At 30.2% G+C, this 11,662-nt stretch overlaps 4 protein-coding genes across 7 annotated transcripts; 2 read left to right on the top strand and 2 right to left on the bottom strand.

Moving 5' to 3' along the window:
- The first annotated feature begins 27 nt into the window (after window positions 1–27).
- On the top strand, window positions 28–6,656 carry Lis-1 (LisH and WD40 domain-containing Lis-1). 3 transcript variants are annotated; one of them, XM_075732649.1, is made up of 6 exons: window positions 28–1,459; window positions 1,543–1,621; window positions 1,692–2,342; window positions 2,415–2,588; window positions 2,652–2,860; window positions 5,861–6,656. In XM_075732649.1, exons 1-6 carry the CDS (start codon window positions 1,422–1,424, stop codon window positions 6,654–6,656), a joined length of 1,947 nt encoding a protein of 648 aa, XP_075588764.1. In that variant the 5' UTR covers window positions 28–1,421. The 3 variants fall into 3 exon arrangements, with proteins under 3 accessions (XP_075588764.1, XP_075588765.1, XP_046916527.1); XM_075732650.1 differs by lacking the exon at window positions 5,861–6,656 and adding an exon at window positions 2,981–3,786 and having other exon boundaries at window positions 39–1,459; window positions 2,655–2,907; XM_047060571.2 differs by lacking the exon at window positions 5,861–6,656 and adding an exon at window positions 2,981–3,786 and having other exon boundaries at window positions 52–1,459; window positions 2,652–2,907.
- Window positions 4,124–5,457, top strand: RfC4 (replication factor C subunit RfC4). Its single transcript, XM_047060578.2, has one exon. The coding sequence runs from the start codon at window positions 4,278–4,280 to the stop codon at window positions 5,253–5,255; it is 978 nt and encodes a 325-aa protein (XP_046916534.2). The 5' UTR covers window positions 4,124–4,277; the 3' UTR covers window positions 5,256–5,457.
- Window positions 6,657–6,807: 151 nt separating the features above from the next.
- Zip102B (Zinc/iron regulated transporter-related protein 102B) lies at window positions 6,808–8,204 on the bottom strand. The gene is made up of 2 exons (XM_047060577.2): window positions 7,390–8,204; window positions 6,808–7,310 (listed from the first exon to the last, which is right to left on the bottom strand). The coding sequence occupies exons 1-2, from the start codon at window positions 7,943–7,945 to the stop codon at window positions 6,892–6,894; spliced, it is 975 nt and encodes a 324-aa protein (XP_046916533.2). The 5' UTR covers window positions 7,946–8,204; the 3' UTR covers window positions 6,808–6,891.
- A 112-nt stretch (window positions 8,205–8,316) lies between these two features.
- su(w[a]) (suppressor of white-apricot) lies at window positions 8,317–11,586 on the bottom strand. Of its 2 annotated transcripts, none has more exons than XM_047060559.2 (3): window positions 11,149–11,586; window positions 10,354–10,505; window positions 8,317–10,283 (listed from the first exon to the last, which is right to left on the bottom strand). In XM_047060559.2, the coding sequence occupies exons 1-3, from the start codon at window positions 11,337–11,339 to the stop codon at window positions 8,407–8,409; spliced, it is 2,220 nt and encodes a 739-aa protein (XP_046916515.2). In that variant the 5' UTR covers window positions 11,340–11,586; the 3' UTR covers window positions 8,317–8,406. The 2 variants fall into 2 exon arrangements, with proteins under 2 accessions (XP_046916515.2, XP_046916517.2); XM_047060561.2 differs by having other exon boundaries at window positions 10,752–11,425.
- Window positions 11,587–11,662: the final 76 nt, after the last annotated feature.

The raw sequence follows: 11,662 nt of genomic DNA, 5'->3' as shown, positions 1-11,662 counted from the left end.
TTTTATAAAATTTCAAAAAAAAAAATTTTTTTTGAAATGAAAATTTTATTTTTTGTTCTTTAAAACTTAAAAAAAAATTAAATATAAAAATATTAAATCAAATCATTTGAATGATAATCAGGTTCTTGGAAATAATCCAGATTTCTTTGTCGATCAATAATAAATCAAAAGTAAATAAATAAATTTGGAACTTTATAATCGCCCACAAATCATCGAATGTGTGTGTGTCGGTATGTGTGATGGGCCCAAAAATGTAACGTTATCATTATCATCATCATCATACGTTATATGTATCGAGCTGATGATGATGACGATAAAAATGAGTCATTCATAAATTGTAACCACAATAATAGATAGTGGTAGTAGTCACAATGTAAAAAAAAAAAATTTATAATAAAAAATACGTAGGATTTTTTTTAATGCCGCTCATAAAAGATATAGGAAAAATCAAAAAGAAACCATGTATACATATACACATTGAAAAAGGGGAAAGTAGTCTTAGTCCGATAACAACAAGAATCATATCTATATATATTGTGACACAAACCGATTATATACACATATATATATATAAATGTATGAAATACAGAACACACAATTGAGCCGCTAATAATAACAAATGGTAGTAGCATTATTGGATGGTGAAAAACTTCAATGAGTGTGTGTGTATTGTGTATGGTGTATGGTGGTGGTGGTGGTGGTTGTGGTTACGTTTGGAACGGATGAAATGACGAATAGAAAGAACGAATTGAAAAAAAAACGAAGACATTCAACGAAGAAAAAAAAATGATGTGATTATTTTGATGATGATGATGATTGTGATATACACACTATATTTTGATAAATTATTGATTGATTGATTAACACAGCAAAAATTGTCGATGTTTTTTTTGTTGTTGTTGTTTTTGTGTTTATTGTTCATCATCATCATCATCATCATTTGTGTTAATCATCAATTGTTATAAATGTATATATAAAATAATTGTATCTCTATCTTTGTGTGTGTTTTGATGAATGAATTGGAATTTTTTTTTTATTATTATTGATCTGATGATCAACATCATTATCATCATCGTCGTCGACAAACAAACAAACAAATTAACAAAATATAACATCGCCATCATTAAAATAATTTTCGTTTTCTTTCCATTTTTGATCATCATCATTATCATATTTTTTTGTGCTGTTCAATCCTTTTTTCTTCACTGTTTTCGTTATTCATTCATGTGATGTAATTTGTTGGTTTTTTTTAATGAAAGAAAAATTATTCATTTTTTTTTCGTTGGATTGATAAGATATTGATGTCTGTTTGTGTGTGTGTTTATTTTGTTTTCATCATAAAAAAAGTATTTGATAATTAGAATAAATTTTCAATTTAAATCCTGGTTCAAACACACCAACGATCAACTAGGATTTCAACCATGATAATGGTGCTAACACCTCGTCAAAAGCAAGAATTGTATGTTATTATACACATATTTTTTTTTTTTTTGATTATTTTTTGTAATTATTACATTTCTTATATGTTTGTGTGTATTTTAGAGAATATGCAATTGCCGATTATTTAGAAAATAATGGTTATAATGACGCATTCGAAGCATTCAAAAAAGATGCAAATATTGTATGTAGTTTTAATGATAGTTTTTTTTTAAAAATTCGATTGATATTTTTTTTCTCCTGAATTTCAATAGCAAAAAGATCCAGATAAAGGACCATCAGGAATATTGGAAAAGAAATGGATATCTGTTGCAAGATTATCTAAAAAAGTTAATGAATTAGAAGATAAATGTCGTGAATTAGAAAAAGAATATGTTATTGGTGCACCATTAAGAGATAAACGTTCACCAACTGAATGGATACCACGGCCACCTGAACGTTGTACAATGGATGGTCATACAGCACCAATAACACGTGTATTATTTCATCCAATATTTGTCTGTGTTGTATCGGCAAGTGAAGATGGTACAATTAAAACCTGGGATTATGAAACCGGTACATATGAAAAAACATTAAAAGGCCATACAAATGCCGTTCAAGATTTGGCATTTTCACCTAACGGTAAATTACTTGCATCATGTTCAGCTGATCTAAGTGTTAAATTATGGGATTTTCAAAATTATATCTGCATTAAAACATTATATGGACATGATCATAATGTATCATCCGTTACATTCGTTCCATCGGGTGATTATGTATTAAGTTGTTCACGTGATAAAACAATTAAAATGTGGGAAATATCAACCGGTTATTGTGTAAGCACATTTACTGGCCATCGTGAATGGGTTAAAATGGTTCGTGTCAATGCTGATGGATCATTGATGGCAACCTGTTCAAAAGATCATGTATGTTTATTGGGACCATGACAATTCAAATTCAAATTGATTAATATCTTTGTTTTTCGTTTTTTTTGGTAGACAATCATTGTCTGGAATTTGATCAATGCTAATCAACATATGAACAGTGGTGGTGGAGGAGGTGGCAGTAATAATGATATTAAAGTTATGTTACGTGAACATGATCATACTGTTGAATGTATATCATGGGCACCGAATACTGCCTATAAATCAATATCGGAAGCATTCGAAGAGGTAATAATAATGAATGTGGCCGAAATCATTTTTTTAAACATTGATTTAATTAATTTTCCATAGAAGAGAAAAGAAATACAAGGCCCTTATCTGGTTAGTGGTTCACGTGATAATACATTAAAATTGTGGGATATTGGTACTGGTGTATGTCTATTCACATTTATTGGCCATGATAGCTGGGTACGTGATGTTTGTTGGCATCCGGCCGGTAAATTTTTCATCTCAGCATCAGATGATAAAACTATTCGTGTTTGGGATGTTGTCAATAAAAGGCTGACTAAAACACTTGAATCACATAAACATTTTTGTTCATGCATAGGTTTGTTTTTTTTAAATTTAATTTTTATGGGAAAAACAATCAATCAATTAATCCAAATGATTTCTATTTATAGATTTTCATCAACGAGCACCATATGTTGTAAGCGGTAGTGTCGATCTAACGGTTAAAATTTGGGAATGTCGTTAAATTATTATTATTATTATTATTATTAATTATTATATTGTGGTGACATATGAATCATAATTAATAATATGAAAATGTTTGTTGGAATCTTTCGTAAAAAAAACCCCGGAACAAGAAGACAAATAACGAAAACGTTAGACAATTATATTAATTAACACACACACACAAACACCTACACTTATACTTCGTGAACATAAAAAAACAAAACAAACAAACACTAATGAATCCCCTTGATCCACCATGAACATCAAATGCCTCTATCACTCTTTCTTTGGTCATCAAATCCATCCACATACATTATCATCATCATCATCATCATCATCAACATCCTCGTCACCATTTAGGGATCCATCATCATTATCATCATCATTTTTTTTTGTTTGATCATTTCGATGAACTGAATTTCAACAACAACAAATTTTTGATGAAATTACACTTGTCCTTTATTTCCTTCTTTTCATTTTTCAGATTAATATCAATGAAATTTTTTTGATGTGATGATCACACTTGTTCGCTCTAATTATACAAACAACAACAACACACACACATACATACATTTACTATTTACTTTCATTTAAATTTTTCTTTCATAAAATGTCTCTCCCTCTCTCTCTCTCTCTCTCTCTCTCTAATTTGATTTGATTTTGATTCTTTTTTTTCTTCTACTTTTTTTTAGTTGTCTATTTCTTATTATTATTATTCAGTTGATTAATTAAACAAACAAGAAAGAAAAAATTTTCGATTCATTGTAGTATATATATAACATTCGTGAATAGCCGAATTTTACAAAAAAAAAAATTTTTTTTTTCATTGATTTGAGTCGATTTTCTTTGATTTTTTTTTCACTTCATCTAACGAGATTGATTAATTGATCAGAATTTTTTTTTCTTTCTCTTTCTCTTTCTTTGGGATTGTTTCTATTTCTTACACACACACACACAGTGATCATTTGGACAGACAAACTTGATTAATTTTTGATGAAAAAAAATCAATCTGTAAATAATGAAAATTTTCTATTCATCTTGGAATTGGAAATGTTTTTTTTTTCGCAAATAAATCTAATCATTATTATTCAATTTTGTGGCGATAGATGGCAGTGCTGGCTAGTTGTTAATCACATGTTTTTCTATCGATCAATTTGCGCCAAATAATCCATTGTGTGTTCGATTGACAATTTTTTGTGGTGAAAATTTCAAACAAAAAAAAACAGCAACAACAAAATAATAATGAATCAAAAACGTGTACCATGGTTGGAAAAATATCGACCAAATAAATTCGACGATATTGTTGGTAATGATGCTGTGATTGAAAAATTCAAAATATTCAGCAAAACGGGTAATATACCGAATTTCATTCTCAATGGTCCACCGGGTGTTGGTAAAACAACAACCATTCTATGTTTGGCACATCAATTATTGGGTAATCATTTTAAAGAAGCTGTACTTGAATTGAATGCATCAAATGAACGTGGTATTGATGTTGTCCGTAATAAGATTAAAATGTTTGCCCAAAGTCGTATGACATTAGAACCATATCAACATAAGATTGCCATTCTGGATGAAGCCGATAGTATGACTGATGGTGCTCAACAAGCTTTAAGACGTACGATGGAGATTTTTTCATCAACAACACGATTCGCTTTGGCTTGTAATACATCGGAAAAGATAATCGAACCAATACAATCAAGATGTGCGGTTATTCGTTTTGGAAAAGTACCAGATGAAAAGATTGCCAAAAAATTGATTGAAATTTGTAAAATGGAACAACTTGAATATGATGAAGAAGGTATCGAAGCTGTTGTATTCACTGCTCAAGGTGATCTTCGTCAAGCTATTAATAATCTACAATCAGTGGCCGATGGTTATGATGGTAAAATTACTAGCGTAAATGTATTCAAAATATGTGATGAACCACATCCATTATATATAAAAGAAATGTTCAAATTATGTTTGGATGAGAAATTCGATCAAGCATATGCTATTGTTGCAAATCTTTGCCATCTTGGCTATTCAGCCGATGATATTATTGCGAATATTTTACGTGTATGTAAACGATATCCAATGCCTGAATATTTGAAATTGGAATTTATTCGAGAAATCGGTCACACACAGCTACGTATTCATCAAGGTATACATTCATCGATACAATTTGCTGGATTGATTGCTCGATTGGTTAAAAAACAACATATTATGGCTAATCATTGAATGGGGTAAAAAATTTCCAAAAAAAAGAACCGAATTGAATTTAAATTATTGTCCACTATTTTCACATTCATCATCTTGTATCGGTTGAAATAGGAAAAATTTGTATCTCATTTAATTATTTTTCAATATTTATTTTTTTTTTATTCATCATTCTCTTTACTCCTACTGATGATAAACCAATAAATTTTTTTTTAATGCCAATGAAGCGAATAAAACATTGTTGTACAAGTTAACAATCATTCAATAATCATGATTGATGATAAAAATGATGCAATCATTGTGAATGGTCAACCAATGACGTCGACCAATACCAAAATGAATCATTCTGTTAATGATGATGATGATGATATTCTTTTTACTGAATTTAAATCAATTCAAATCAAAAAATCACTTCAACAAAATGATCGATTAGCATTGAAAACATTGGCCTGCTCAAACGGTGGATTTGTTACAAATGAACTACGTGTAAAAGTTTGGTGCCATTTAGCAAATGTTGATGATAATGATAATGTATTCAATGACATTTCATCCAACATTCAACGTAATGATAATTATCGTCAAGTTATATTAGATGTTGAACGATCATTGAAACGATTTCCACCAAGTGTTCAAGAAGTGCAAAGGATTGCCTATCAGGATAAATTGACCGAAATAATCATTCGAATATTGGATCATAATCCCGATATGTACTATTATCAAGGCTATCATGATGTTTGTTTAACGTTTCTATTAGTCATGAATGAACAGCAAGCTTTTCATTTGATCAACACAATATCAAGATCACATTTACGTTTCTATATGGAACGTACAATGAATACGACAAGTAATTTACTTGAAATTATCTATCTAATCATACGAGATGAAGACAATGAACTATATGATTATCTTATACGTTCCGATGTTGGTACAATATTTTCATTAAGTTGGGTGATCACCTGGTTTAGTCATGTATTGAATGATTTGGATGATATATTACGTTTATTTGATCTATTCATATCAACACATTATTTGATGCCAATCTATATGACAGTGGCTATATTAATGTGGAAAAAATCAGACATTCTATGTATCGACTGTGATATGGCTAGTATGCATAAATTCCTTACGGCAATTCCCAATGACCAGCATTCACCATTACCTATTGATCGATTAGTACTGGATACATTGGAACTTTCCATACGATATCCACCTGAAGATACACTTGAACGACAAAAACAAATTGAAACAAATGCTTTAAACAATGGTAATGATAATAATCATAATAATAATAATAATGGTGGTGGTGGTCGATCATTGTTACGAATATCAACACAATTCCTGAGGGGAAATATTTTTTCCATGGCATTCATTGGTTTCATATCGGTAATCGTTTATCAATTCTATTATGACCATCTTCAATGATGATTATGATGATGACCATCGCGATGGTATTGATCTGGCTTGCTGTTTCATTGGATGGATCTGTTTTTTTCTCATTAGATGACGCTTGTCATTTTTTTTGTTGTTTTTATTTTTTTTTGTGTGTTCTCTTTTTATGAATTAATTCCAATTATTATCATCATATTAATTATTATATTTACATCAATCACAATCAATTATAAATCGTAAAAAATAATAATAATAATAAAAAATTCAATCAATGATGATGTTTTATTGTCAATAATGAAGGCAAAAATGAACCACCAATCAATAGAAATAATTCTTTGATTTTTAATCGTCGATGTTGAGTAATTTCCGGCAACACATGTACAGCGGCTACATATAAAAATGTTCCAGCACTAAACAATAATGATACACCGGTTGCATTATATTCATGGAATGTTTGCTGTGATGAGGAATTGATTCCAAAATATGTTATAAATGATGCTGTTGGTGCACTGATTGAAAACCAAAATAAATGCCTTTTAGCACGATTACGATCAAGACCTTCGTGCAATAAAAATGTAACCAAACCGAATGCTGCTGGTGCTTTATGTAATAATATGGCTAAAAATACGATCATTTCAACATCAGCATGTGATGTTGTAGCTGCCGCACCCAATGCTATACCATCGGCTACATTGAAAATAGTGGGAAATACAAAAAAAAAATTTAAAAATTTTCGATAAAAAAAAATCCAATTTCTACTACTAACCAGCCGAATGAACAATCAATCCAATGGTTGCAGTTAATTTTGAAGTACTTTTTTTATTAGAATGATGATGATGATGATGATTACTAGTATTGGATTCAGAATCGATTGCAATTGAGCTATCAGTGGTTGTGGTGGTGGTCAATTGGCTATAACCACCATGTGATCCACCATTAGTCATTCCGGTGGAAAATTGATCAACAATTAACATTGTAACAAAACCAATTAATAATGTTAATCCAATCACTGTATGTGGATCATATTGTTCATCAATATGATTATCATCATTTTCGATTGAAATGATTGATGAATTATGTTCCAATGATCGTCGTTCATCATGATGATGATGAATTTGTTGTTGTCCTGATTGATATATACTGCTAATACCTTCAGGTATAATCACACAAAGTGCAGCACCAATCAATATGCCAGCACCAAATACACTGAATAATCGTACTTTTGATTCGGATAAATAAAATAATATCGGTATTGTACCGGCAATATAGCTACCGAAACCGATTGAACAATTCAATAAAATTAAAAAAAATAATTGATCCATTTATGTGGATATGTAGATATCAATCAATCAATAAAAAAAAAGAAAGAAAAATCAAAAAAACAAAACAAAAAAATGGACAGAATATTCAACAAGATGATTATCGATATTCATCATCATCTGTTCAATATTGATTTCATGCCGATGTTTGTTGATGATGATGATGATTAAAAATTGCGTGCAGATAATATACAGATTTTAAACACGTATACAAAAGATATCATAGAACTAACTAATCAATCAAACTTTTGAGAAAAACAAAAAATCAAAATAAAACTCATCTCATCATTATAATCATATGATGACTTTTTTTTGAATTGAATCTATGAATAGCTCACTCTCAGCTGATAGGGATTCTTGAAAAATTCTCAATCTTATAAAATAAAAATTTATTGTTTCAAAATACATCACAATTTTAGGAAAGAAAAATACACACATTATTGTTATTATCATGATATTTTTTTTTATCGATGATAATGACGTCTAGATCTGGATGGTCGTGATGACGATGATGAACTTGATCTTGATCTCGATCTAGATCTTGATCGTGATGACAATGCTGATGTTGATGAAGATGAACGACGAAGATGATCATGATGTCGATTTCGTTTGGATTTTGAACTTCGATGATGATGATGATGACGATTTGATGATCGATAATTATGATCACGATCACGTGATTTGGATCTAGATCTTTTTCGAGAATGTTTTGAATGTCGGTTGTTTTTGTGATGACGTCTATGTCGTCTTTCCGAAGATGTTGATCTTGATCGTAATCTTTTTCGTCGCTGATGTTTATCGAAATCATGATCATCATCTGAGCCTCGATAACGTTTCGGTGGTGAACGGTAATCATCAATGATTATAGGATCATAATTTTTTGATGGTGATCGATCGGTTTTGACTATGGGTGTATCGACAACTTGATTCCGATCATCTTGTTGGTCGTCTGCTGAATCACTAGAATCATACAATGGTTGTAATGGTGGCGATGTAACCCTTTCGATCGTAGGAGATAATTCTACATTGTCCACTGGTGGTAGATTTGGTCCAAATGTAACAGGATCATTAGCCAATCGATTTTGATTGCGTAAAAATTTCAGAAATTCTTGAGCTTTTCTTTTACGAAATTCTTGCAATCGTTTTTCTTGAGCTGAAAGATTTTTGGCAACCGGTTTCGATTCTTCTCCATGATGATGATCACCATCATCATCACTATGATTATTATCACCATCATTATCAACACCATCATCATTTGGTTCAGCAGTTAAATTCTTACGAACACGATCATCAGTTATAACGACAAGACGAGATTTTTTCGAATCTTCTTTTCTTGTACCGGTCATTGAAAATGTTACAGAAGATGATGGTGATGATTTTTCCAATCTAGATTTTTGCAATTTTTCCATTCGTTCTTTTTGTTTATGGCGAGCAATAAAATGAATTTTTTGTTGTACATAATAGGCATTAAAACGATGTCCATTGTTAAGAAAATCAAATTTTGGATTATTTAATTCACGAATTGATGTTTCGAAATTTTCACCATTTTGTGCTACATGTTCGGCTAGTTTATCGATTATCAATTTGATATCAGCCGATGGTTTCGGTATCAACATTGGACTTGATTGATTATTATTACTACTACTACTACTACTACCAGCATCTTTTATTGTTGGTATTTCAGTAGATTCCGTTTTCGGTTTTTCTTCTGCCGGTTCGATATCATCACCAAATTTATCTTTGAAATTTTTAACCAATTTTGAATAAGCCAATTCTTGTTCACTATTATTATTCTTCATAAATAAGCTTGGAATCTCAACTTTTTCAATTGTTTGTGATGTTTTTTTGGACAATAAACTTGGATGAAGATAATCACCGTCATCATCATCATCATCATCGGATTCATCTTGATGATTATCATCATTTAATTTAGATTGTTTAGGTGAATCATCATTGAATCGATATCGTCCAGATTTCATTTCCGATAATAAATGTTTATAATATGGATGTAGCCGTGAATCAATGGAAAGAAATTCAAAATTCGAATTTGATGCCTGTTTTGTTTTCAATAAAATTTCCATTTGTAATCCTTGTGTTGAAACAAATGAAGCTGTCTTTGCAATAATTTGATGTAATTTCATATTCGACGGTAATTGCATATTATCCGGTATGATTAGTCCAATTGGTATTTGATAATCATCATCATCATCATCAGGTTTTCCATCTTCATCGCCACGACCACAACCACCACCACCACTATTATGGGTCAAAACATTCGAATCATATGAATAGCCAACATTAGAATAATCACCAGACATTTCTTTGTTTGTCACTTTATCATCTATGATGAATAAATAGAGAAATTAGTTTGTTTTGATTGTAAAAAATAATAATAATAATAAATAACATACCCATTTGATCTGCATCACAAAGATCACGAAAACGTTCACGATTCAATTCCAATTCAAATTTTTCATCATTATCATTATCATCATCAATAGATTTCAATGTTTGTCGATGATTTAGATCGGAAAGATCATGTAGATAGCCACGTGCATCATATCTTTATATGTGTTATATATGGATAATGTGAGTATGGGTGTTGGGAAAAAAAATTTGAACGGAAAAAAACGGGAATTAGATACGTATTTTTTTCAGCTTGTAATAAAAAAAAATGATGTAAAAGAAAAAAGTTATTCATAGTTAAACAAAAGTACAAAATGTATGTACAGGAGGAGACAAGAATTTTTTTTCAATCCACTCTCATTCTATTAAAAATATAATTTTTTTTTGTTCGTAGAAATCATACCCGTTTTTTTTTGATTTTAAGGAAATTTTTTTTTCGCTATAACTCGCGATACATTTTCCTCCTTTGGGTTTCTTCTTTCCATCGAATACGAGGAAATCAGTTCTCCGTGATAGTGATGATGATCACAAAGCCAATTTTTCGTTAATTGATTGATTGGAGCCAATTGATTCGGCAACGTTTTCTTTCTTTTCCATTTTGCTTCGAAAATTAAAATCATTTGTAATTAAGATGGGTGTGTGTGTGTGTGTGTGTGTTTGAATGTTTGTTTACAATCATCATGTTTTATGTGTAATTTTTTTTTTTTTAGTTACAATGTTTAATGAAATCATATTTTTTTTTTTTTTTTTTGATAATTTTCAATTTATAGATTTTTTTTCGAATCGAAGAACACACGAACCTGTCAATGAGAACATTATGATCACCCATCCATGGTATTAAATGTCGGCCATTGTTAATCCAACGTGCTTTTTCATCATCACGATATAATTTACATTGATAACCAAATACAAATAATGTTGTTTCATCATCTTGACCACCATTCAAAGCTTTATGCTTTGATCGTTTCCATTGATTGATACCGTTTTGCATTTCGAAATATTTTATTCATCAAAAAAAACAAGACAAAAAAAATTGAAATTTATGATTCGAACGAGATGATAACAAAAACACGATGTGATGAGTATTATGAATGGAATTTTTCATGCTCATGTGAGCAGCAGCACAAGCAATCGCTATTTATTTATATCGCGTATACACAGTGGCCATCTAGCGACAGAATACTAGAAACATTGAATGATTCGAATTTTAATAATGCCCGCCATACCATACAAAACTTGATCAACAAAATTCATTTTTTTATCGTTTTAATTTTTTTTTATTAATTAAAACTTTTAAATTTCTCTTCAAAATAA

Source organism: Dermatophagoides farinae, chromosome 7 (assembly GCF_024713945.1).
Source record: "Dermatophagoides farinae isolate YC_2012a chromosome 7, ASM2471394v1, whole genome shotgun sequence".
In the NCBI taxonomy this organism is placed as follows: Eukaryota; Metazoa; Arthropoda; class Arachnida; order Sarcoptiformes; family Pyroglyphidae; genus Dermatophagoides; species Dermatophagoides farinae.
This window is presented reverse-complemented; position numbering and strand designations above follow the sequence as displayed.

Excerpts from the sequence above, each read along its gene's own strand:
- RfC4 (XM_047060578.2), top strand. The coding sequence starts at position 4,278 with ATGAATCAAAAACGTGTACCATGGTTGGAAAAATATCGACCAAATAAA.
- Lis-1 (XM_075732649.1), top strand. The coding sequence starts at position 1,422 with ATGATAATGGTGCTAACACCTCGTCAAAAGCAAGAATT. Across the intron at positions 1,460-1,542 it reads CCTCGTCAAAAGCAAGAATT|AGAATATGCAATTGCCGATT; the intron begins GTATGTTATTAT and ends TGTGTATTTTAG. Across the intron at positions 2,343-2,414 it reads CAACCTGTTCAAAAGATCAT|ACAATCATTGTCTGGAATTT; the intron begins GTATGTTTATTG and ends TTTTTTTGGTAG.
- Zip102B (XM_047060577.2), bottom strand. The coding sequence starts at position 7,945 with ATGGATCAATTATTTTTTTTAATTTTATTGAATTGTTCAATCGGTTTC. Across the intron at positions 7,311-7,389 it reads ATTGATTGTTCATTCGGCTG|CCGATGGTATAGCATTGGGT; the intron begins GTTAGTAGTAGA and ends TTTTCAATGTAG.